Source organism: Rhinoderma darwinii, chromosome 4 (assembly GCF_050947455.1).
Source record: "Rhinoderma darwinii isolate aRhiDar2 chromosome 4, aRhiDar2.hap1, whole genome shotgun sequence".
NCBI lineage: Eukaryota > Metazoa > Chordata > Amphibia > Anura > Rhinodermatidae > Rhinoderma > Rhinoderma darwinii.
The window spans coordinates 385562568-385589949 of NC_134690.1; the positions used below are offsets into that span (position 1 = coordinate 385562568).

The 27382-nt window shown below is 41.4% G+C and overlaps 1 protein-coding gene across 6 annotated transcripts in view; it reads right to left on the minus strand.

Moving 5' to 3' along the window:
* EML4 (EMAP like 4) overlaps positions 1-27382 on the minus strand; it is a 161715-nt gene that overhangs the window by 67173 nt on the left and 67160 nt on the right. For 3 of the 6 annotated variants that reach the window (XM_075863253.1, XM_075863250.1, XM_075863249.1), the window contains exons 2-5: positions 16550-16732; positions 10827-10950; positions 7107-7265; positions 2704-2829 (exon numbers count right to left, since the gene is read on the minus strand). In XM_075863253.1, coding sequence (XP_075719368.1) covers positions 2704-2829; positions 7107-7265; positions 10827-10950; positions 16550-16732 — 592 coding nt within the window. Of the gene's footprint in view, positions 1-2703; positions 2830-7106; positions 7266-10826; positions 10951-16549; positions 16733-27382 lie in introns of those variants that run through there. The other 3 variants (XM_075863252.1, XM_075863251.1, XM_075863254.1) reach the window with 2 other exon arrangements.

The window sequence follows — 27382 nt, forward strand, 5'->3', positions numbered from 1 at the left end:
GACCACAAATGTGGATGACTCTTACTGACCGTAGATACTGCACAGACGTGTGCGTGGGGCCTTAGGCCTCATGCACACGACCGTAAGGATTTTCTGTCCGCAAATAGGGATGCACATCCGAAGCCGTCCGCAATTGTGGAAGCGACCGTAAACTTTGAATGGGCGGGTTTGTGCCACAATTGCGGAAAATAGGACATGTTCTATATTTTGCGGATAATTTTTACGGCCTGGACACACATCTATAAATATAATGAAAGGTGACCGTGGCCTATAGATACGAATGGGTCCCCAATTTCATCTGCAATTACCTGATCTGTAATTACGGATGAAAACTATTGTCGTGTGCATGGGGAATTAGGATGTCATGTGTCAGGCCTTCGGCCCCATGCACAGGAACAGATTTTTGTAGCCGCAATTCATTTCTATGGGCCCATGCACACAACAGTGGTTTCCACGGTCCGTGCATGGCCCAGGAGACTCATAGAAATTAATGTGCGCACGCGGCCTGTGGGTCACACGTCCGACCCGAAAAGCACAGCCGTGCACATGGCTACGGTCGTGTGCATGAGGCATGAGGCCTTAAAGAGTTGAAGATGGAAAAAAAAAAAAAAGTCTGCTGTTTTTTTTTTCTCCAGAAACAGTGCCACTCCTGTGCATGGGCTGTGTCTGGTATTGCAACTCAGTCCCTTTCAAGTGAATACCTAAGCTGCAATACCAGACAGACAGAAGTGGCAGTCATTCTTTTTTTTTTGGGGGGGGGGTTGGGTAAACATTTTTCCTACTCAGACACCCCCTTAAGAGTAAAGTTTGCAGACAGAGCATAGAGAACTTCAGTTTCGTATCGTTCCACTTTATCCTTATTTACGTACTTTGCCAGATCTGTTGAGTTTTTAGGTTTGATGCTTCTTAGGACCCTTCTAATGCATGAGTAACTTGGAGTGCTTTTTGGCTTTTTTAAATAATCCAACACCTTGGTGGTCCCAAGTGCTCAAAACTTTCTGCATTTTACCGATTGTATAATGAAAAGCTCTGCAACTTTCTGATATACTTGGTGTCCGAGTTACTCACCATTACAGTCAGAGAAAAAGAAAAATAGTTCTTTCTATTTTGAAATGAAAAACCTATGGCAACCTAATAAGCAGGGGGTTTGCTACATTGTATACACTCACAGCAATCCTCGGAGTAAAAAAACACAGCAACAGAAATCGATCACCCATTAAAGGAACACAAACTAGAGATGAATGATAAAAGTAAGCGAGAGGTAAACTCTTCCCACACGGTTTGTCTGGCTGTAAAATTTCTCTGAAACGTGCAATAATTCCTGCAGAGAACACAAGGGTCTGTTCTATTTGCTGTTGTGGTGCGGGGATTATCCAAGGTGGTGGGGGGGGGGGGGGGGGGGTAACGTTCTTAGGCCCCATGCACCCGACCGTAGCCATGTGCACGGCCATGATTTTCGGGTCGGCCGGCCACAGAGTGACAGCCGCGAGCCGCAACGCAAATCGCGGGCTGTGCACATGGCCGTGGCCATTATTTTCAATGAGCCCGGACCGCAGAACACGACCGTAATAAGGCTTGCCTGTTCTTTCTGCGGTCCGGACTCCGGGCCATGCACGGACCGTGAAAACCACGGTTGTGCGCATGGCCCTATAGGAATGAACGAAGCCGCAATTCTCCCGTGGACTTTCAGGGGAATTGTGGCCGCAAAAGCACGTTTGTGTGCATGGGGCCTTAGTCTCCTGCTGCAGACATAGAAACCAGACACAGGATTGTGAGGAGGAGAAAGGGGACATGGCTGATCTCCTGGAACACATTTCAAGTAATTTTTTATGTATTTCTCTGTTTTGATCGCAACACGAGCCAAAATCAGTTCAAGGAAAAAGGGAGGATATTATAGAGACGCCGTTTTCACTGGTGCCTTCCACTCAGCTTGTTGAGTTGCCGATCTGCCGTCTCCCAGGGTCTTATCAAAGATGGCCACCGCACTTCTTCGACAACACAATGCACACTGTGTAGCCCAAGACATTTTTCCTTGCTTTCCAATAGGGTAGTGATATTCTCACGATAGCTAGCGCTGCTTACGTGAACAGTGCTAGCCAACTGGATATCAGGGAAGAGTGTCTTGGACTACTGAACAGTGTACAACTGGTAGTCTGAGACATGCCACGGCCATCTTGGATGACCGAATAAGGTACCTGGGAATCTGCGGCATGGCAAGCTAAAACGGAGGGCGCCAGGTAAGTCCCCAGTAAAACTTTAAAAGTGACCCTCCGGTTTTAGCTAAAAATGTAAAGGGAGGAATGGGATTGCTTAATTTTATTGTCTGTTATCTATGTTTAAGAGGTTCCGGTTTCTAAATGTAAACAAGTACGTCTCATTCACTGACAGCAACCAGAGTACTTGAAAAATAGCATTTAAAACAAACTATAGTAGAAAGTCCCAGTACTTTTCATTATACGATTAAGACTTAACATAAGACGGTAAAACGCTTTTACACACAAACTACAGGAATACACCACTAGAGGCGCACTTTAAAGACAAGTACAGAAATTTGTTTGCAATTATGAGCGGAGAAAATTTACTTCTGAAAACCTCCTACAAAAATAAAATAAATAAATAAATAAAAATAAAAAAAGCCCACCAGCATGAAGCATTGATCTATTCGTATCCGCCTGGACCCGGCTAACTTCATGAATAACTTACTTCTCTGACGCTTTGCTAGCCTTTGAAGTTAATTTTGAAGTGGAAGCCGCCCTCATGAGTCTGTTTCGACTGTCATCCGAATTCTCCCACGTGTTGTGTGATTTGTCTGTGGTAGAGCGTTTTACACTGGAAAAAAAACAAAAAACAGGAAAAATAGAAATAATGGATAATTTTTATAATTAAACTGTGAGAGAAGGAGGACAGAACGATGTATAGGTTAATAAAGACCATGCTAGAATAGGAGAGATCCGGTTACAAAAAATCCATGCAGGAGATTTTATATAGCAAAGCACAGAAGTAGCAAAGCCCCTGGCAAAGACGTCTTCCGTCTAGTCACCTGTAGAGATTAAGAAATGAGAGGCCTCAAAGAAGAACAGTATATACAAGCTGCCAGCATCGAAAGAGGCCGCCCGCTTCTGCTAGGACTACAATGCCCACTTTAACGCTAAGTACTTTGTATTTATAGTCAATGGTTGACCGTGTGGCCTCCAAAAAGACAGCCGAGCCGAGCCAACAGGAGATGGTACTTTTTTCTATGGAGTAGAGAAGACTCATTTGCTTAATGCTTTGATAACAGTAAGCCACTTTCCACTCTTTTACAAACGGACGTACTTGATGCAAATCATGGCACTAAATTCTGGCAGAAACGGTTAAGAAATAGCATGGTAAATGCTGTGGAGTAAAACGGGCCAAAAAGGGGGCAAATACATTGATAAATGTGGGCAAAGAACGGTTTTAGGACAACCTGTATCTGCTGTAGATGGTCTTGGGTTCCGCTATTACAGGAAACTTATGGATCCGTTGTGTACCAGACCCTAAAAGGTCCAGATGGATAGCACTGACTCATAATAGGTGCACCCGGTTTCCGATTATTATTAAAGAATAGAACAGCAGACTAAGTTATTTGGACATCGTAGGGCATTAGAAACCTGACACAGCAAGCCCTACTATTATAGGTCATAGGACTAACTAAATTAAAATGGGAGCGCAAGAGGTCATGACAAATTATGGAGACTCAAATTTCCTTTTAACGAGAGGACCTGTGTATTAAAGAGAGAAAAGCTGGTAGTTAATGGCAAAAAGTTACCCGCAAGGAATAGAAAGCCTGCAGAACGAGCAGAATCAGCAACCAACACAAGAACACGCTGCTCCCTGACGATTTCATTCTCCCCGTAAACTATCACACGCGGTGGATTTGTTACAGAATTTTCTGCCACGGTCCCACATATCTGAAGGTAACCTGCCGAAATCCATGTACCTGCTGCAGAAACCATTCAGATGCACGGATGGATTTTCAGTGGAAGAAAGGTCTGCAACAAATCTGCCGCCCGCGTAAAGCCAGAGACCTCAAGCTGTGTCAAGATGTTGTGTGGTGTGTACTTAGTAATGGATTAGTGTGAGATGTGTGAAATCACACAAGCGGGATAAGAGATGACACCCAAGCAAGGTTTTAGAAGGGTCAATTTTCACAATGTGAGAATGCAAAAATATTCAAGCATTGCCTTGTGGCAAGAGTTGTAATGATATGAAGGAAAATAAAAATGAAATAAAACATAACAAACAAAAATATAACAAAAATAAATAAATAAATAAAAGATAAGGCCTCCTAAAAAAAAAAGGCGTCTTATGAATAAGATATAAACATCTAATGTCCTGCGTAATGCTGGTCACATACCATCAGATCTGACGTGTATAGAGAGAACTGACGACTGTTCCAACCTCTCTCTTGAGAGCTTTGAAATCCTGCTGGCAGCGCAAAGGAGGATCGGTGGATGGGTGAACGTCTCACTAATCATTCATGTTGGACAGATTTCCATAACCATCATCACTATTTTGGTTTACTAGAGTGCTGAACGCCAAATTATCACAACATAACTCTGCATACGTGCCATTGGTATCTTGGGAGCTGTACGGGTGACGACACTGGTAGCACCTCAGCTTTCCACAAAGATTATTAAAACTTCATACAAGATGTTGAGTTATCTGCTTGAGAAAATGTTTTTTGATATCCTAAGGGAATTTTAAGATAAGAAACGCAGTTCTTTCATGGCAAATCAGAGCATCTCTGGAGGAGCAAATGTCTGCCGATTACAGACAGCTCATTGATTTCAATGAGAACCATGTAATGCTTCATATCTCCAACGGTGGCGCTGCAGATAAAACACTTGCTGCCAAGTTCCTAAACCGATTGCTGGGGATTTGTAAGGAGCTTGTTTTTTTCATTTTTTCTTTTGGGGGGGGGGGGGGGGGATTAATAATAATTTTAATTATGTCTGAATCTCTTCTATACTACAAGATGGCTGTGACCTCTTACTTTGCAAGGTCTTGCTCATGTGGCAAAATGCGCTGGAAACAGCATAAAAACCATTGGTAATTTACATTGCATATATACACACACACACATATAAATACACATGTAATTTCTTGTTGCGGTTTCCGTGGCATACTCCGCAGTGAGAACAGGGTCAGGCAGCCCATGCAGATGAGCTTTTATTGAATGCAGACATGCAGCTGGTTTTACTGCAAACCTGCGTCAGAAAACTCAGCATCAGTCGGACTTCTGCTGCGGATTATCGGCCAATTCTATTTCGGATTTTCTCAAAAAAAATCCATCATGTGAACATAGCCTTAGGCTCTGACTATGCAAATCTGCTAATATCTACTCATAACAATAGGTAATATTTGGGCATTACGTGACTGGGCAGGCGTCTCATCATCCCCTTTGTGTTACGGAAACGTTTCTGGTTTCGGAGGATCATTCCTGACAAGCTCGACCATCATATTCTTACTTAAAACACACGGTTGTAAGTGCACTTGAAAGTTATTATTAAGATTTGGAGTGCTCTCTCCCACCAAGAGCCTGTTAATGGGCCTTATTATTCACATGGAGCAATGCTAATGGATTAATCTTAAAAAAACTTCAGCTGTGGTTAAAAAAAAATAATAGTTAACGCCCTCTATTTATTTTTTTTAAGAATGTCATCAAATTTACTATTAGAATAAAACACGCTAAAAGTTGGCAGACAAATATGACCAAAAAAAAATAAAAAATCCTCTTGCTGTCGCTCAAAACGTCACTACATTCCGAGTCCTTCTACAGAAATGACCTACGGCTTTTTTTTTTTTTCCCCTCTGAAGACAGGTTGTATGAGACCCTTGTCCATGGGCTGTGCCTGGTATGGCAGGTCAGCCAGACTCAGCCTATGGACAAGAGTGGCGTCGTTCTAATGTTTATAAAAGCCCTTTAAAGCAGATTTGTCATTAGACTATATATTGCCCTATATAAAGGGCAGCATAGTATGGAGACAGGCCCACTCACCGAATAGCCAAAATGTTACAAAAAAATAAAAATTGTGACATTTAGCTAATTTACGCAATCAAAACACACACGGTTCTCATAGCTCTGAGTCCGGTGTATTCATGAACAGCCCCCGGTCATTCTCACAATGATTGACAGTTCTGTGTATGCAGATAGACCGCAGACAGCCGTCAAACCTCCCCCCGTGAATAAGCCGGACTCATAACTATTAGTCTGCTGTATACTTTGATAGCTCCTATTAGCCAAGCATCACAATATTTTTTTGTGCCGCTTTGGCAAATAGGAGAGCGGACCTATCCCCATACATAGGGCAGCATGGTCGGATGACCGGTTCATTTTAAGCACTGGCCTGAACATATTTCGTTGCCACCTAGTGTTCAGTGCACACAGAAAAACCCTTGAGAATCTGAGGGAAAGACTGACTGCAATGTTTTTAGGTAAATTTCCCTTTAATAATGCAAACCACTCAGATCTATCTTGTACAAATCATCCATTCCTGCCTCTAACGTTTGGCCTCACCTGGGAGATACTCTGTATGAATTAGGAAACAGCTTTCATTTTCTTATGTACGCGTATTTACAGATCTGCTCTGAAACCAAATCTCAGTGCCTGAAGCGAGGAGTCAGCTGTGGCCATTCAACATTACCACCTCCAGCCACATAAGGACAGACATCGAGAAGACGCTAGTGGCCTTCCCACTGCTAGAAGATAATGGGGTTATTCCGGTCATTAAAATTGAGGGCCTATCCTTTGGCTAGGCCATCAATATTAGATCGGTGGGGGTCAGACTGCCAGCACCCCCACCAGATATTTGAAGGGGCTGCGGTCTGCTGACACATACATATATTATGTATAACAGGTCATTGTAAGGATGTATTTATTTGTGTGGATCCGACTTCTGAAAATTTCTCACTTTTGCTGCTTAATGTAAATATAAAATGTCAAGGTTATAGAAAAGCAAACAAAAATAGAAATAAAAAAAAATAAAAAAACAAAAACAAAACCCTAAAACGATAAAAGTTTTAGCGGGATATCACTACAACTCCTGCCATGTATGCGGTGAGAAACCAGGATAAAAATAAACCTTTTTGTAGATGTAGGGGTTCGGCTTTCCTGATTTTGCCTGTGTGTTTGAGTAGGTTGTGGGGAAGGTTGGGGAGAAGGAGATGCTTGGTTTAATGGATTTTGATCATTTGATTCCTCTTTGACGCCTTGAGGTTTTTCTCGCTTTTTCTCTGTGCTACTGCAAAAATAAATTGAAAGAATGAAGAAAGATAAAAATGACAAAATTAAAATATAATGTATATGTGGAGTTTAAATGAAATGGTTTGTAAGGGAAGGGTATATCCATACTGGGCAAAACGGTGCGGCAGATCGTCTCAACATTCCCGCACCTCTGCCGTACACCACCTAGATATGTGCAATTGCTTTATAAAACTAAATTATCGCAATTATCATGGTGATGCTCTGTGTGAATATGCCCTAAAGACATGCAAAATTCAGTGCCATTGCACGAAGCGGTTTCTCCTGATAAGAAAGCTCCAAATCCACGGCTTCCTTTACACAGCCACGATTAAAAAGATACCATTCCATCTACCTGCAGCTGCCACTAGGGGGAGCTTGGTAGCTTCATTTCCATCAATAATAAGTCTGTCTTCCCTGAGTTTAGCTCCCACTAGTGGTGACTGCAGGAATCCAGAAATTGTTCATTTAAAGAGAAATTGACAAGTGTAATTGCATACCTAAACAGTCCCCTTAAAGGGGTATTCCACTTTTTTAATTCTACATAAAATAACATTCATTTGCTAAGTAATAAAATTTTCCAATATTACATCCTCTCACATTCATGGTTTACTTCCAGTGGATATAATCCTGCCCATGGTCATGTGATGGACACATGCATGGCTCGTTACAAGACAGCTCTGATACACAGAGTATGATTACACAGGGTGGAATGGCTGCGTAGTACAGTGTACTCGCCTTGTGCGCCGCAAATTATGGTGCAGTTTTTCGGCCGGAATGTCGGCTGAGGAAAAGGGCACAGGAAGAATTTAACATTTTTCTTTCCAAAAACGGATACTTACCATAGGGACGCGTCCCTTCGACGTCCTGACGTTCTACAGCCCTGTGATGACACTAGATCCCATGTGCCCGCTGTAGCCAATGGGATGAAACGTCATCCAAGGAGGCCGGCCGGGACGAAGCACAGACTTCTGGGTAAGTAAAAGCTATATTTTTTTCCGAGTTTGGTTTTTTGCGGCTGAATTGCTGCATTTCCGCCGCAAAAAAAAGCATTGATTTTTTTGCGGATTTTACCTCCCCATTGAATTCAATGGAGAAAACCCCAACCAATAAGTAGCGTTTATGCAAAACAATTGACACGCTGCGGACTAAAAATCTGCACGTCAATTCGAGCGGTTTCTAAGCTGAGTGTGGATGAGGTTTGTTCAAATCCCATCCAATTTGCTGCTACTGTATTATGCTGCGGATTTTCCACAACTAAATCCATTGCAGAAAATCTGCAATATTTACTCTAAGTGTGAATTTAACATTACTGTAACGACCCCACCACTGGAAGTAAACCATGAATGGTTCTACTGAACAAGCAGAGATCTTAAAAAGGATTGAAACATTGTATAACTTTTCATTATACAGAAAGTAACCATAATTTGATGAAATCGGAGAACCCCTTTAAAAAAAAGTCACACGGTGTATCACATTGTCCCTCTCAACCAATATGCAACTCTAAAAAAGCAAATGTGACACCAAAATTTATCAGAAGCCACATTATAGGACTCTTTTCAGAGCTGCTGACTGACAGAGGGATGTAATACACCATGTGACTACACAATCATAAAAACGGGGCTCCGACCCCTACAAAAATAGTTTATGAAATCAGCACAAAAATGTTCCATTAAGAAAAAAATGAAACCATCGCAAACAATCTTCTTTAATTGTATGGGTGTGTAATTTATGCTTCTAGTGTAACGAAAATGTTATTTAAAAAAAAACAAAAACAAACTGTTGACATGTCAGTGACAAGTCAGAAGTATTGATAGGCCGGGGTCCAAGCACAGATCTCCACTGATCGTTAAAATTAAGTGGAAGGAGCGCTCGGGTGAGTGCTGTGCTACTAAGGCTTTCCAGGGAAAGGTGATCAGAAACAAAGTAGCACAGCACTCACCCGAGCTCTCCTGCCACTTCATTTTAGCGATCAGTGGAGATCTGTGCTTGGACCCCGGCCTATCAATACTTCTGACCTGTCACCGACATGTCAACAGTTTTGTTTTTGTTTTTTTTAAAAAAAGGAAAATTTGGTTACCCTAGAAGCATAAATTACACCCATACAATTAAAGAAGATTGTTTTGGTTTAATTGCGATGGTTTAATTTTTTTGTTTGTATTATTTATGTAACATCATATTCATAACCTCTCCAAATAGCTAACGAATACTAATACAAAGTGAAGGGACAATACACAAAACTACACAATTATACCAATTGGCTGATACATCAACACACAATAGTGTGATTAAAGTAAAAAATAGTAAAGCATTAGAAATGAGTTCTATAAACACCATCTAAACCTAAAGGCTGTCAACCGTTGCATGGCTTTTTTTTTTTTTTTTTACTAAGCAGGTCAGTTTGGTGTAACTTTATATATAGTTTTTATAAAAAATTTGTTTCACTTTTTTAGATACAGATCTTCTGTATAGCCAACGCAGATGCGAACACTGCCTTAACAAAAATCATGCAAACCCCCAAAATATTTGCAACTTTCTTTTAAGATACCTAAACTAGTCCGCTTACAAAGAAAATGCCCCCAAAAGGTTTCTATTTTTCATTTAAAAATAATAAGCTTGATATGTTTAAGGCCCTGATCACATGCAAGTTCAGCATCCAGTTGTTTTGCTCCGTCAGAGGAACAGAACAAGGGAATACCGGAAAAGAAAGTTCCATTTAACAACGGAGTCTAACTGTGCCCGACGGAACCCATTGATTTTAATAGGAATTGTTGGGTTTGCGTCGAGATGTCTGGAGTAACCGGTGTCCGTGAAGCACGCTGCGCTATGGTTTCCGACATTTTCGGATGTGAACAGGGCCGATCAGTGACTGGTTGCTGCAGTCAGGTGCTGTAATGAAACGTCCTTACTACAGCTGGTGCGGGACCAGAATAAAATACATCATGTTAGAACTCAAATACAGTTTGAAATTCAGAAAAATAACCTGCCCATTCTTAGTGTGTGAACCTGCGTTTTTAAAAAGTTGCAAATCAGGTGATTAAGTGCATGTAACGCCACACGGACAGGAACAAAAAATACGCCCCCAATAAATAAAAAAAGAAGAACAAAAAACCTTGGAGGTCCATGTGGGGAAAACCCACCACTAAATGCTGGTAAAAACCGCCAAAGCCAGCCTTGTGATTTGGTGAAACCCCCACTGATCCCAAAAAAACCGAGAACGCACTGCACCTACAAAAACACACTGTTTGCAGTGCATTCTTAACATCCGGCCACATGGATTTTTCTCAAAAAAAGCAGGAAAGGTCAGGAAAAACATGGTTGTTTTCCTAAAAACACAGCATATAAAGTCACTCATAGGTAAAAACATTAAAATATTTTATCTGTTGGGCAAACCTGACGACCCCCCCCCCCCCCTCAACAATTGCTAAATAGAAGCAAAAATAACTGATCAAATGCAACACATTTCATATATAGTATATTAAAAAGAGAAGGGGAAGGATAACAGGGGAGCACAAAAATATACACTGCAAATAACGGGGTAAAAGCATTCCCAGGACTTTACTTTTTGGCGGCTGATGCCAGCGTATCTTTTCTAGTAACTGATGCGGTGTGACTTGGTTTTCTGGTTCCAGCACCTCCATTGGTTATACAAGGTATAGAATGGGCTTCACGAAGCGTTGGTGGACCTAAGGGGGAAAAAAAAAAAGTCAAATTCCAACTATTCTATCCGGGTGGCCGGCTAATTACCTTTTGAGAGCCCTAAAAATGGTTTGGTGGCCTTCAGGAACCTCAATCAAAGCAACGCATTTTTCCAATGTAAGGCTCACCCATTATTCCGGCCACATGTCCAAAACAAAAAACTTGAAATAAAGACTATACTGGCCAAAAATGTACGAATCTGGGCATTTTTACGGCTTTTTTTTGTGTGTTAGTTTTTGTGGAGTTTGTTTTGCTCCAAGTCTATCCAAATGTTGCATGCCCAAAAAAAAACAAAAAAAAAAAAAAAAAGGGTTGAGTACTTCTTTATTTCTCTCTCCATTTGCACATTGGCGTTTCAGTGGGGTGTTGTGTGCAGAAATACTCACTGATCTGCGCAGCACGTAGTTTGAGTGCAACGCCGCCTACGTGATCTGCATTCTGACCTGGTCTGGAATCACTGCTTTTCAGAAAACCAGAACTCCGGCTCTCAATGCATTCCTATGGAAGCCAAGACAAGGCTAAGTAGAGGCTCCATAGCAATGCATTGAGAGCCGGAGTTCTGGTTTTCTGAAAAGGAGTGATTCCAGACCAGGTCAGAATGAAGATCACGTGGGCATCGCTGGATCCACAAACGGCATGATGTATGAATCGGTAAGTATTTCTGCACACAACAACCCACTGAAACTCCAATGTACAAATGGAGCGGGGGAGGGGAGTGCTTTTTTTGTTTTTTTCTCCAATTTAAATTGCAAAAAATCAAAACAAAAAAAAAGGGCGATTTGTGGCCGGCTACTAGTGGCATGAAGATGTTTTTTTGTTTTTTTTTCCTGCCTTTTTCAAAACTTTGAAGTTAAGACATCTACTTGGTGGGAACTTTAGGAAGCACTAGCCCTGCCTATTACACACAATGGATATAAGGGGACTATGGATCATTTAGTCATTACGGTTCTTTTGATTTGCCTCCAGTCTTTAATCTGCTATGACACCTTCGTTACAAAAAGACCTTTGTTCAACAGGGAAAAAAAAATAATAATCAATGCAGGTTCCAAACCAAACATCTATTGCCAAACAAGAGATAAACCACCTGGAATGGCATTGCGCCCGTCTGCCGGTGTCCCATCACGTGTCAATTATGAGGGTAAACAGTCTGAAAAATGTCTGCTTTATCTTTTTGGCCTGGGCTCGACAGCCAGATGTGAAATGAATGTAAAATGAGATCCAGTGTTTGTTGAGCAGGACGGGGGCCAGACGTAGCAGATCAAAGGGAAAAAAAACACGTTTATTATACAGAATGGATTTTGCTACAATGTGAAATGTTCCTCTTTATTAAATTTAAAAAAGCGAATGATTATACTCTGTAAAGTACGGCTATGTTTACACGCTTAGCAAAAAGTCTGAAAACACAGCTGTTAGAGGGAAAACCGCTCTGGATTTTCAGCCGTTTTTTAATCAACTAGCGTTTTTCGCTGCATTTTTTACGGCCGTTTTTCTGTAGAGTCAATGAAAAACGGCTCAAGAAGTGACAAGCACTTCATTTTCGCAAGTGTTTAACGCAGAAGTTATTCAAACCGGCCGTGTAAAAAAACGCCCCGTCGGAAAAGAACGCAGTTTCCCATTTAAATCAATAGGGAGATGTTTGGAGGCGTTCTGCTGACGATTTTTCGGCCCGAAAAACAGGCGAAAATAAGCCGTGGTAGTTAAATATCAGAAAACACAATTTAAGATTTTTTTATGAATGTTTTTTTTCCTATTTGAGTAGAGCTGGTGACCAGGAGTCCTAGGAACCCTTTAGATAAGACAGGAGACAGACAGAGGAGCTCCCAACCTCTATGACGCCTCATGTGCATGATGGTATTCAGGCTCTGTACAAGTTACTAGCCCGCTTAACTGGCACTCGGGCTCGATAATCGCCCATGTGGTAAAGGATTTGCAAATTTAAGAAAAAGCCAAATGCAATTTTAAAATACAGACCTCAATAACTCAACGGCAAGGGAATGCAAGGCAGAAAATGACAATGCTTACAGGGGTAACCCTATCACATTTATGGCATATCCACAGGGTAGGTGTGGACTTGCTCGGGCGTTTCAGCAATTTCCATAGAAATCAATGGAGAGCGCGCAGCCACCACTCCATTCTTTCACCGCCAGGATGCGCCTCAGGAAGCGGGACACAAGATGGAGGACCGCCGCTTGGGAGATCGGGACAGGTCCCAGAGGTGGAACTTATCCAATTTTAATGACCTATCCTGTGAATATATCATAAAGGTCTATAAATGGAATAAGCCTTTAAAAGCAAGTTTTATTTTTATATTGAAACAAATTCCTTAAAATCTTGCAGCTTTCACTCTGGCCATTGAGCCTCACAATAGACTGACCCTTCCTGATCACTTCTCATCACAGGCCAAGAGGTAACATGTATTAGACAGCTGCAGGCAGATAAAACAGGATCACACCACTGACAATAGGTGATGGACTCTGCTCCCATTCTCCCCCCCCCCCCCCCCCCACAGAGCATGCCCACAACATTCTTCCATAAAAGTTAATGGGTAAAATTTGTCAATTTATAGCGTAAAAAAAGCCTTAACTCATAAGTTGCAAGTAGCAGGAAAAACAGACTTGCGATAATTACGTCTCATCTTTTTCTCTTAAGTGGGTGGCACTTAGGAAAAGGGGGTGCGGCTACCAGTGGTCCGACGTATCTATTATAATTTACATCAGAAACTGGTATAAATTCTAGCGGAAATCTACGCAAGCTCCAAGCTGCCATAAATTTCACTATGTAGTCAGGGGCGCAACAAGCGAATCATTCCCTTTAAATAGGAGGATAACCTGTAACATTAGAAAAAGGAAATGCAGATGTGTAAATCAAATTGGCGGAATAAAGTGAAAATCACAATATCTGGAAAATCAATGTTTTCGTTTCTTGGCTGCATGTTATTATTAGACAAAGGATGTCCGATACGTATTTGAGGAAAAACTATTATAGTGAAGGAGTTTGCCATATATTTGTTTTTCTAAATCTTTGTATGATGCTACAGCGCTGGCTCCTGCACTGAAGACTAGTCTAGGGGCAGAGAAGGACACTGTCCTAGTGTTTATTGTGCAGTCCGGACCCTGACCTCTCTGTGGTGCAGTTTATCAATATATCCAAACACAATGATTTACAAAAACTCTTATTTTGCAAACTCGTGCGCTATAATCTTTTCTAACAGGAAACACGCTTAAGAAAAAAAAAGAAAAAATATTTGGGAAGAAAATATCACTTCCGAAAATATCACTTCCGAAAATATCACTTCCGAAAATATCACTTCCGAAAATATCACTTCCGAAAATATCACTTCCGAAAATATCACTTCCGAAAATATCACTTCCGAAAATATCACTTCCGAAAATATCACTTCCGAAAATATCACTTCCGAAAATATCACTTCCGAAAATATCACTTCCGTGTAAATATCTGAGGCGCTTGCTGGCAGACTATAGGTAAGAAACAATCAGCTCGGCACTCACTGGTTTTTACAAGCGATCAACTAATCTGTGCGGAAATCTGTTCAGTTTCCCTGCAGCACCCCCACAGGGAAAATTAAGCATTAGTTTTTTTAAATCAATAGGTTGTCTGTGTAATACAGAACCGGACCACCAGACTTTGTAGCCGCTCTCCATTTTAGCCAAATCAGGATTCAATTGAAAAATACATGCCCAAGGCATTAAAAAAAAAAATTAAAAAAGTGCGCCATTGAACCAGACCTCTTGCAGTTGGGCCATCTAGTAGAATCCCTAACATCAAAGTAGCAGATGAAATAGGAAACTATGCACTTTATGGAATAAAGATTAGGGTTATATTAAAAGGGGTTTTAATGGCTGCAAATATCCTGAAACAGAAAAAAAAACAAAAAACTGTACGCCATAAGGGGAGCCTCCGGAGGTTTAGGGCTAGATCTCCGGGGGAAAGAATAGGCGAGTACTATTTATGTTCAGGACATCTGCAAAATAATAACCTGCATAACTCCTTTAAAAGGTATCTAATAGCTATTCCAATTATAAGGGGTTTGTCCTGGTGATAAATGCTCCTTGATGTCGCCGTTTTGGAGAGCCACCTGTGTCTACTGCAAACAATGAACATTGATCTTAAAAAGAGCCTTGTGATTTATTGCTTTATAATTGAAAAACATTCACGCGGTTCCGCTGCCGATAACAGCGGATTATAAAGGTTCCCAGCAGCATCATTTCCCAGGTCTCTAGAAGGTCCACAGATTGAAAGAGGCGGCCTAGACAAGACTAGCCATTGTTAAAGGGGAGGTCTCATCTGGACTACTCCGTCCATAAACCCTATTAGGGCACGTGGACATCAGAGAGGAGTCGCCCCCTCTGGATCCCCCTCTATGAGCAACGTGTATTACATGGACAGCTACTCATCTGAATAGCCACAATCTAACGCTACATGGTCACTGCAGGAGAAATGTCTGGCTGGCCTTGGCTTCACTCAGGCAAAACTAGCTGCTTGCCGGGTGCCAGGCCTGCGTCGATCAGCGGCTCCATATTAAGGGGTCTGAGATGAGATCCTCCTTGAAAGAATATAGTTGTGTTGAATAATCCCACATTCTAGTGAAATGACAACCTCTATCTGTTCCACAAATTGATCATTACAACATTACACACAACCATGGACCTACCAAGTGGGCGTGAGGAGTGAAACGGCTGTGTCGTCACCATTGTTAAAGGAGACTACTCTACAGCAAACATTTCTACAAAGTCTATGATTTTAGAATTCATATTTCCCTTCCAGACATTAGATCCCTATGGAAATCTGGATGGAGAGGAAGAGGAAACTTGGACTGAACAAAAATAGACCCATACAGGAAACAAATATTACAGATCCCTCTGTATCCCCTGATATCCGCTACAATTCTTATATGAAAAGGCAGGAAAGTTGTGTTTATCCAGTGGCCACACGCTATTAACTCCTTACACCCGGGAACAGAGAATATGAAGTGTTATGGCGCCATAGATAAAGGGGTTGACTAAGGTGAGAAAAGGTCTGTAGCCTCAGCCAATCGCTGGATTGTCACATTATAGTCAATGAGACTGTTCTGCACATATCAAAAGACTGCTAAATGCATGAAGAGGGGCAACAGGCACGTAAAAAAAATTCACATGCGATCAGCGTTAGATGACCGATCTTCCTCAAGCCCTAAACTGCATTTATACAAACAGTTCCATACGGCAATCCATATGCAGATCTCAATTATACAAAGTAAACATCATAGACTGCCTATGCCATGTAATGTGACCTACTACAGAAATATTCCACTACTGGTACGCAAAAGCACCTCTTGTATAATTAGAAGAAAATAAAAAATAAAAAAAAGCATGCTCGTTATTTTACAGAACCTGCGCCACCTCTGTCTATGGGCTGTATCTGGTATTGCAGCTCAGCTTATGAATGAGACTGAACTGCAATATCAGACATTGCCCATGGTCATGAGCAGCGCTATTCTGGAGGGTTGGATGAGGCTGACTTTATTGTATGATAACTCAGACACACATTGATTTCTTTAGACAGTCTATAAAGTGCTGCAATAATTACCTTTACTCAGAGGTGCTCTTCGGACAGTTGCCACTTGATCCTCAGAAATTGCCAGACGTCTGAGCACATCAGCCAAGGCAGCTTTAAGAACAGTAATTTCATCTTCCTGCTGCTGGACTCTCAGCTCCAGGGCGGAGAGGCGATCCTGCACATCGGAGGTACTAGCCGCAGAAATGCTGTCATCTGTAGAATAAAGAGGGACAGAGATTGAGTTTCTTTGAAGTGATGGCTCTCTAGTATTTAGGTTTGTTTTTCACATTGAAAAGATTTGAGGTGACCGGCACTTATCGTAAGGTAACACTGTCAAAGGAACATAGCTCTGCTGCATCTGCACTGCACTATAATAGCAGAATTCCATCACTTCCCCCAAATACCAAAAGCAGTAGTGAGGCTGCCAGAAGGACATCATTCACTACAGAAGTTCTGCTCAAAACGTTGCATCAGACACGTCGACAACTTCATGAGGTGCCATGTGAGATTTTAAAAACCAAAAAAATGGTGCCATTTTATAGAATCACAAAAAAGCAAATAAAAGAAATTAGAAAAACCACGCGCACACGCACACGCCGGCAAGACACATGACCTCAATCTACAAGACGACTGATGAAGGATTTTGCAGGGAATCCAAGAATCTGCTGGGCCACTTAAGGCACAGACGAGGCTTGGCGCGGACAGAATTATTCTTCAGAGGTAAAGGGGGAGTTTCAGCTCCTGCGTCCAGACTGCCCTGACTCAACTTCAAGTCAAATTAATGCAGCGATTCTTTTATTATACATATAGCAAAGGGCAGAAAACCTACAAGGAGAGATTGTCCGCCGCGCACATCAGTCCAGTGACCCAGTTACATTCCTGTTTATGGGATAAACGTTGTGTGCAATATATGACCAATACCATTCAGAACTGAGCAACTCGTCACATGAAAGACAACTATTAAAAGGGCAATAAATCATTAAAAAAAAAAAAAATTCCAGGATGATAAAAGGGAACCTGTCAGTGAGTTTGGAGCCACTAATACACCAGGATGCTTTTATGCAGTCGCCTACCTCAAAATATGACCTTCAGGGAAGAGTTTGTAAAGTAAACTACAATCTACCAAGAATAGCACAGCAGCGGCTTTGGTTGCTTGCACATTGAACAGAGCTGAGGACAGTATGCTGCGCATGCGCCCGATGCCACCGGACTCCACTCAGGGACTCCTTTCGGTAAGTCATTGATTTTAGCTATGATTAAGAACTGAAGTTTGAAATGCATAAGCACTTTCTGCCTGGGATTTTAATCACTTGTTTTTTCATATGATACCAATAAACAGCCTTGCGTCTTTACTTTTCACCGTGTGCCGGACCTCACCACTTTTCTCGTTTCCTTACCTACCTCCGACATAGATCCTCTGCCCGAGCACAGATGGGACGTGGCGCTTCCCATCTGCAGGAGTAGTGAGCGGACCAATTTTTCTTTGTTAGTTATTTTACTTCTATCCTAAATGTCAGTTTTTGAGGTAGGCAGGTTTGGACTAAACCATAGTACCATAACTGCATGCTGGTGGTTTAGTGTCTCCGAACCTACTGACAGGTTCTCCTTTAAGAGCCATGAGGTACTTAAAAGGGGTTGTCTCATCACAGATCAGCCCTTTAATCGAATAGCCACAAGTTAGTCTCATGACACCCCTGGCAAACAACCGATTTTGGCTGGAAAAGATTCAGCCGGCTAAGCATTCCCCCTGCAGGGGAAATGTATTACATGGCGGCCAATCAGTACACATATGGCTCAAGTCCACGGAAGCGAGAGAGTCTCTACTTGTAAGCGGCTCCCCTCTCTGGCTTTCGAGGGTGTCCCGAACAGACATATGCAACTCTATGCCTCCACATTTGAAAAGGTCTACCATCGCCTTCCATTGTGTACCACATATCATATATTTGCACACCGTTGTATTGAAAATCAATATATAGTCCATAATCTTTTCCAATGCAGTTCAGAAGTACACGATTAACAAATAGCTCAAATATGTGAACTGAGCTATGATAAGTCACAAGTATGTTCCAAATATATGAAGGGCACCAGCCACCGTCAGGTCACACCAGCCACTGTCAGGTCACACCAGCCACCGTCAGGTTACAGGTTCCCCTTTGAGTGGAAAGCATAAGGCATATTAGTTAGATGGCATCATTATAATTCAAGCACTGCCCCCACACCCACCACATTTAAAGCCATAAAGAAAAAATAAACAGAATGAAGCCAGATTCCCAGAGGTCACTTTTTGGGTCACTGGAGCTGGAAAAAGTTCAGTCAAGATATCAGTGTTGGATAATTGGTGGAAAATCTCGTCTTTGCAGCAGACGCAGTTACAGAAAGCCATTCATATAGCTTGTTCTGCAGCTGTACTAATGCTCTATGTGACTTACATCTTCCACACTGGAGAATAAGCAAAGCTGCCAAAGTAAAGAGAACCTTTACGGGTGAAGACAAAGTATATAGAGGAATTATCTTCACATAGCCCCAATTAGGGGAGCACAGCTGCGGATTTGCAGCCTAGGTATGTTAATATTATAATGTATGTGTATTTAACACCAAATTAAAAATATACAGAGCTTCCGCATGGTACAAATTGAATAGAGACTTGAGTCGAGCTGCCAAACCGCAGAGTACGAGTGTCAAGAAGATCGATTAGAGCAAATACATGCAGAGAAAATGTGCAAAACGCAGATTTGTAATACAACACGTATCAACTATTCCATAGGAGGCACTGGCGGGGGATGATGGGATTTGTAGCAGTTCCATAATGGCTAAACCGTCACAGGTTATTAACGTCGGACGAAAAGGTTCAGCTTTTTTTTTTTTTATAGGGAAATGCAAAAAACTATTTTATGCCTACATGGTAGGGCTGGCAAATCCCAGAAGCCAGGGAGTCCATGCACCAGAATTTTTTCCTACTGTATTTCTAACTTGTGGTTGCTCATGGCAGAGAGTACTGCCTCCTTGTCAGCCCTCTAACCATTTTTGTGCCTTACGGACCACACACTTTTTTTTACTTTTGCATCGACAGCTGTATGAGCTACGGGACAGCTAGAACTTTATATTCATACCATTTTGGAGTAGGTATACGTTCGCACTTTACCTTTATTAATTTACGAGAGGCTAAATAATGTGATACAAAATGTATCTATAGAAACTAGAAGGGTTTCCTTTTCAGCCCTCCCGTTTGGCGCCTAAAGAGGGAGTTTAGTTTTTAAGTTTTCAGTATTCGATTAGATTCCATCTTTTTTTGGCAGTCAAAATAGCGCAGCATGCAGCGCTATATTGCTGAAGAAAATGACGGACACCGTGGCGAAATCCAGACAAAAGACATTAAAGACAATAGGTTCCGTCGGGGAGCCGTTGGTGCACGCCATGAAGATTTTCTTGTTAATCTGCTCCTCTGACAGAATAATGGAAAACCTAGCGCAGATGTGAATAGAGGCTAGTCAGCCTCTCGGGGCTATAAGGGTTTCACGTGACTTGTTTAGTTTGATGGAAAAGCTATGGACGTCTCAAGCACAACCTGTCATTTTAAACATGCGACGATGATCCAGAGTAAAGCCATCTTAAACCATCTGCCAATCTAACAAAGGTTTAGGGTGGGAAAAGATTCCTTGCAACACTAGACTGCACAAAATCCCTGCCAATGGTGTCAAACACACACGGCACTCACATGGGGTTAGGCTGAGATGTTTTCCACGGTGTAGGAATGTTCTGCGCCTCACACTACCTGCAACCCAATGCCCGTGACATAGCGTTCATCCAAATCCGATGCATGACAGTCACGCTCCAAAGACGACCATGGAAAGTGATACAGATAATCAAATGGCAGAGCTACTCTAACTAATTTCAAAGGAAAAAAAACAAGTCACTTGACCTGAATTGTATAAAAGTCGCAACCTTCAATTTGTAATAGAGGTGTCCTTCCTTACCTTTAGGGCTTATTCACACGAACGAGATCAAACTGACGTGAAAAACGCCTTTTCACCCATGCGGGACCCGTTTTCACAGATCCCTCAGACTTTAGTCTATCGAGGGATGCGCGAAAACAGAAGAAAATAGGAAAAGTTTTATCTTTCAATGGATCCCTCACACGGTCCCTTAAAGCAACGGCAGTGTAAAGGGCCCCATTGAAATACATGTGTCCGTGAGAATAAGCCCTTACTCATATCTGAACATATTTGGATGCATGGCACAAGATGACCAGGTGTATATATATATATATATATATATATATATATATATATATATATATATTAAAAAAAAATCATGATTTTGCGATACTAGATTACAAGGGGTCTTGTGTCTTTGTGCCAAGTGGTTGTGATGAGTTGCAGCCTGTCAAGGGTTTTTCTAGCACGTCACGATATTGTATTGAATTTGTTTCATGAGACACTGGAGTCCTTTACCAAATTCAAGCAAAGTGAAGGATGGACACATCTGTATGTAGAAATCTAGATATGGGTTTCTAAGCAAAGATCCTCAACTTAAATTACACCAACGAATTACACCCATTATAGTCATCCACCTTTAAAGAAACAGCATGAGGAAACAGTGTAAGTACCTCCTAGAGACAGAGTACCTCTGGGGTACAAATACCATGGATTGAAAACCTTGCGTCTACAGCTTAGCCCTCAAATCTTTTACACGGAGACAGACATTTCTACCTGCCACAAATTCCGATTTAAAGGGATAATCTGGGAGATTTAAAATTTTACAGGAGAACAGGGGGAGGGTATAGAATAACCCAACATGTACTCACCCATCAAAAGACCCGGTCCAGAGCGTTTGCCGCCACTCCGATCATGGAAGCTTCGGTTGCCGTCATATGCCATTCATTGATCATGTGCTGTTGCAGCCAACTGCTGGCCTCAGCGGTGATGCTGCCATGAACGGCACCTGAACGCTGAGGCAAGCGATTGGATGTTGCGCAACGTGACCGATGAATGCCACATGACAGCAGACGGAGCTTCCGGGGACAGAGGCGTTTGAAGGGTATCGGATTTACTTTATACCCTACCCTCATGAAAAGTTTTAAAACTCCCAGATAACCCATAGCACAAGATATATGGCCTATACTGACCTATTGCCAAGTAAAGACAATGTACATAATACGTAACAGTTATAGATTTGCCTATAGTCCCATGTAAAGCTACAGAGAGTGGTACAACCATAGGTTGAACCAGAAGACCTATACACAGGTATATATGAATGCTTAAAGGGAACCTATCTTGTTGTAAATGCATTTTGATCTGCAGGCAGCATGTTATAGAGCAGGTGGCGCAGAGCAAAAGAAAATGAAAAATTAGTATAAAACTTGTAATTGATAGATCTAAATCCTTGCTCTCTGGGAGTCCAGTGGGAGGTCCTATTCAGTCATTGACAGTCATCTGTATGAATGCTCATACTGGGAAGGCTCTCAATCAGTAAGTGAGACCGCCCACTGGACTCCTAAGCCCAGAATTAGCAGGTGTTTAATAAAATACAAGTAATACTGAATCTTCACCCACAAAACTATATATCCATCTGCTCAGCTCCTCCTGCTCTATAACATGTTACCTGCAGATTGGACTGAATTTTTAATGTGACAGGTTCCGCTTAAGAATTTATAAAGCACAAGACGACTTCTTTATAACGTAAACACATTCTGTTCTCTTACAGGTAAGGAGATCACGTATCTGGGCCTCCAACCACAAGGCTTGTGCAGACTCAAATAACTATTTTCTCCGGGAGCCTCACACACAGTAAACTATGTGAAGTTTCCCAGCAAAAGAATGTAAGAGGAAGGTGCTGGGAGCAGACAAGCCTCGACACTTACTGGCATTCTCCTCCCGGAGCCGACCTGTGATGGCTTTATGTATCAGGCCGCATGAGTAAGACGACATTTACGGCTTTATTTAGATGCCCGTCAAACAAGGGTTCTTGGGAAATTACTCAAGAAATGGAAGATAAATAAGTGAACACACGTCTACAAATAATCAATACCGCAGACGATCCTGTTCTTAGTCTCCAGGGTGGTCAATAAGTCCGCTACATACAAGCATGCTCTATCCTCCTTCCATGTCTACCATCATCATGCCTTCGTGTCTTCTTTGCCCAGTTGAATTGTACACAAGGAGATGCCACTCTGAGGTAAGAACATGTACACGATCGCTACATGGACCCTAGGAGCTAGCAATGCAAACCCTTTATTCACATCTGCGTTGGGACTCCAATCGTGGGCTGCGGAGGAGTTTTCCGTCAGGGGAACGCATAGGTTTCCGTTTGCATCACTTGCACCAGATCCGTCACTATTAAAATCAATGGTGGTTTCCGGTTGTCACCGTTGTGCAAGAGTATACCGTAGTCAACTACGCTATTCATTCCGTCAAAACCCTTACACAACGGTGAGAAAACGGAAACCATTTGCACCAGATCCGCCACCATTGAAATCAATGGGGACGCATAGGTTTCAGTTTGGATTCCGTTCATGGGATCCCCAGACGGAACCCACGAACGTAAGTCCCGATGCAGATGTGAACGAAACCTAAGGGTTTCTATGCATTTCAATGAAGGGCACAGACTGGCAGAAAACAGCAATATGGTAACAATGCAGCAAAGAGAAGGTTTCCTACTCCGTATAAATACTCTTATAGCCGTGATGTACAGAAGAGTGAGAGAGTGAGTGAGTGAGTGAGTGAGTGAGTATATAATGCTAAACATATATAATGATAAACAAGTAGTGCACCTTGAGGTATAGATTTAGGATTTATAGACCAGTTTTATTGTGTTTTAGGCAGAAACTCTTGAATACTCTAAAGCCCACAGCTACACTGATTAGCCGTAACACAGGTCACATGACCAAAGACAGCTGTGTCACGCTGCGTACATTGCAGTAACTTAAGTGAACAGTCACTGCGACCTGCAAGTTGCCGCAAAAACAATGCCAGTCACAATTCGTCCAGCGGGTTTGGATTTCTTGCAACTATGGAGTCGCCATAACTTGTGGCTCACAAAGCAACCACACCAGGATGTAATTTACAGAAAAATGAAGTACGTTAATAAGAAAAAAAAATTACTGCTGGAACAAATGTAGTCTATTCCAACTCACTACATAAAAATGACTTAATCAGACTGGAACAACAACAACGTAGAAAAGTTGAGAATTTAGAAAAATGGCTTCAAGAAATTAAGGGAAAGCAGTTTCAATGACAATAGACCAGCTTTTAGCAAACCTGCTTTTAAAAAAAAACAAAAAAAAAAACCCCACAGGACTTCACATTTTAGGGGGGAGAACTGATGCCAGGGGTTCCTCCAGGGGCAAATTCCCCTGCCAGAGCATTGCAAAGCTCTGGCTGGGGTTTCTGCTCATGGAGAAGCCTCGGATGTCACTGTCCATATATGGACAATGATGTCAGGGGTTCCCTCTAAGAGCGGAATAGTTAAATATATGCTATAAAACATAAGGAAGATGTGAAAAAATAAGCCAGTGTATCCACATAGGATGGCCAAAAAACAAACAACTAACCCATGTTAGGACAAGTTCCAGACCACCACATCAGGACCTCGACACACGTTGACATCAGCTTTCTCAAGTGGTTCTGTGTTATGTGATTTCATTGAGAAAGCGGTTATGTATTTTTTTGTTACTATGAATTGATCTAATAAAATTAGCGTGTCTAATATGTTGGATTACAATTTAGTATTGTGGTATACATTGTAAACGAAGCCCAGTTTTACCAGCATCCAGATAACTGGACCTTTCCAACCACTGGATGTTTTCAAGTAGTTCAGGCAAGACTACCATAGACTGTAAAAAAGGTTTTATTTCACAGTAGAATGAGCAGTTGTACAAGTCATAGTTATCGGCTTAATTACCCACGTGTGCTGCGAAATTGCAGTCGGTTTCTATTTGGACGAAGCTGGCATACTTATACGACTGATATGAAAAAAAATTAAAAACAAAAACACCCGACAGATAAAATTATCAAACAGATTATAGTCCGGACGAAAAACACTTTCCAGAAATGTGTCTGGATAATGACAGGTGTGGTAGTTTTCAGTTTTCTAATGTGTATGGTGGTGGTCGTATGAATAGTCAGGGGTCCAAGAACGTGTAAACTCCGCAAAGAGGACACCTCCAAATAAAACCACATTACACTTACCAACTGTGCGCAGCCTCTATTTCCGGATGTTGGACTTTGCACCATGAGAGGCTTTACACCACAATTTGTACTTTATTGGATGTATGCTGCACCATTTGCATGGAGTTGGGTCGCTCAAAGGTAATTATCTACATAGAGTGAAACACTGGTGGAATAATGGAATATGTTTACACAGCTTATTTTGGAGTGTAAAAGCCTCGCATTACACTATAAAATGCATGCAAAATAAGCCTGCAAACAGTTTCCCATTGATTTCAATGAGAAATACACTGCTCTACACCTCATGTGAACGTTTACGCTGCTGAATTCCAATAACGCCTCGTAAAAATGAGTAGAATGTCACTTGAGTTTTGGGAGCTGATTTTCCACTGACATTATGAAAAAGGCCTCAAAAGAAAAAAGGTTTATTTATAGCTACAAAAACACCTTGAAAACCGCCTCAATTTTCAGCCACTTCTTTTTGTACGTGTGCGCATAGCCCAACCGTCCAACTTATTGCCCTTCTGTACAGGAATCTGACTGCAGCCCGATAGGATTTCTTAAAATGGAAACATTGATATTCAATTATAATGGAGTCGATCTTTCACCCGGCATAACAATCCTAAAGACGACGATATGGCAAATCAAATAAACCACTAGATTGGAGAATAGACTTTACTAGATTACCCGGGGCTGCCAACAGTCTGTAGCAACCAGGGCAGATAAGCGGTGTAAAAAGCACAAAGCCCATCCGCCCCAGTCTCAGTGGGGAATTCTGGACGAAAAAACCAAACCATAATGTGGTGTGGAAAATCACAAGTTTAAAATTTAAAAAAAAAAAAAAAAAAAAGCTTATACTTACCTGTAGTCCTGGCGACACGTCCCTCTGACGTCCAGCAACCAGTACTCCTGGGATGACGTTTCATCCCATGTGACCGCTGCAGCCTGTGATTTGATGAGACTTTCTGCTACTATGATACGCTGCAGATTTTCCGCAATTAAATCAGTTGCAGTATTTACGCTACGTGTGGACTTACCCTTAAGAGTATATTCACAAGCGGCAGATTTGTTGCAGAAATTTCTGCTGCTATTCAATCCGGCTTGCAGAAATACTTGACCCTGCTGAAGATACAAGCCCATTCACATGTATGGAAATTTCTGAAACAAATCTACCGCGTGTGAATAAACCTTTAGGTCTTGTTCACACAGTGCAGATTTGCTGCAGATTTTGCATGCATGTTTTAAGCCAAGATAATTGAATACTGGAGAAGAGACCCTTTAAAGCCTTCCTTTATACATTTCTTCTGTTTAGGCTCTGTCCCTGGATACGGCTTTAAAAAAAAACACGTAAAATCTGCACTGTGTGAACAAAGCCTAATGGTTTCTCAAACACACGAGTGAGAACATCTGGATTATAAACTACCAAGTCATCCCTGAAATGAGCTGTAATCATACCCCCCCATCACTAGAGACAAACACATTCACAGCATCCCTGAGCCTCCAGAGAGTATGGACAGCTGGAACAAGCTGGGATGGGAGCATGGCACTAGTTGTAAGAACGAGCCATCCGGAAAACTGAGCAAACGCCACATCTGAGACGTACAGGCGTCGAACATTGCACATACAACAAAGCCTTACATAACAATGAAACCAATATGAGCTTCTAAATAAAAAAAATATTTCCCCTAAACCAAAGAAAGCTTACCACACTATTTCGTTTTTGCGCCAAATTCTTAGATTACACTCGGCTAATTCTATAAATCAGGTTAGGCTTTAAATAGAAAAATATATATATAAAAAATAGATGCAGAAACTGTACCACAACTGTACAATGTGAACTATCACAACTTTAGTTTGCCTTTCATTTCATTTAAATATTGGTTTGGCTAAAACCAGGGGAAAAAAAAAAGCCACAATTATAACCACTAGGGGCAGTTTATGTTTTTACATTGGACACATTAACAGTATCCAGTAAGCTCCCCCTAGTGGTGGCTGCAAGAAGAGGGAATTTTACTCATTTAGCTCTGGCTATGTTGAGGCTTTAGAGCTCTACCATAAAAATGAAGCTCCAATCACTCTAAACTTCTAAATATATTATAAAAAGAACTAGCGAAAAACATACCTAAAAACACAAGTTAAAAGCAGGACATGTGCTCCGTCTTTAGAATCACTACATCGATTTGGGAATTTAATTATAAGCAGTTACCTAAAAACATAGCCATTTCCGAAAATGGCTGGATCTATAAGAAGAATCTGGCGATTAATGAGAGGCAGCAGCATTGGAGATCCAATTTTTAGCACAAAGTAATAAGAAAAACATGTAATAACAGTATAAACCTATTTCTTTGAAATTCTAGATAAAAGGAGGGGAAAATAATTAGACTGGAGCACATTTCATTTGGATTAGTGCCGGGAAGGTCAGGAAATATCTTCTCCTATCACAGCTTTATCTTAACTATTTGGATGATTTATACAAAATTGCTGCTTTCTATGAACCAATTATAATTTTTTTTCTTTCAAGAACTGTTAAGCAATAAAAAAAAAAAAAAAAAAAAGTCTAAATTCACAGTATTTGCTAGAAGTAGTATAAATGAAGAAAAGTACAATCTCCACTTACAAGAAAAATATGAACAAACACCCGTTTCTACGCTTGGAAAATAAAAACAGACGAGTCCAGCACTTTAACAGACGTATTCCC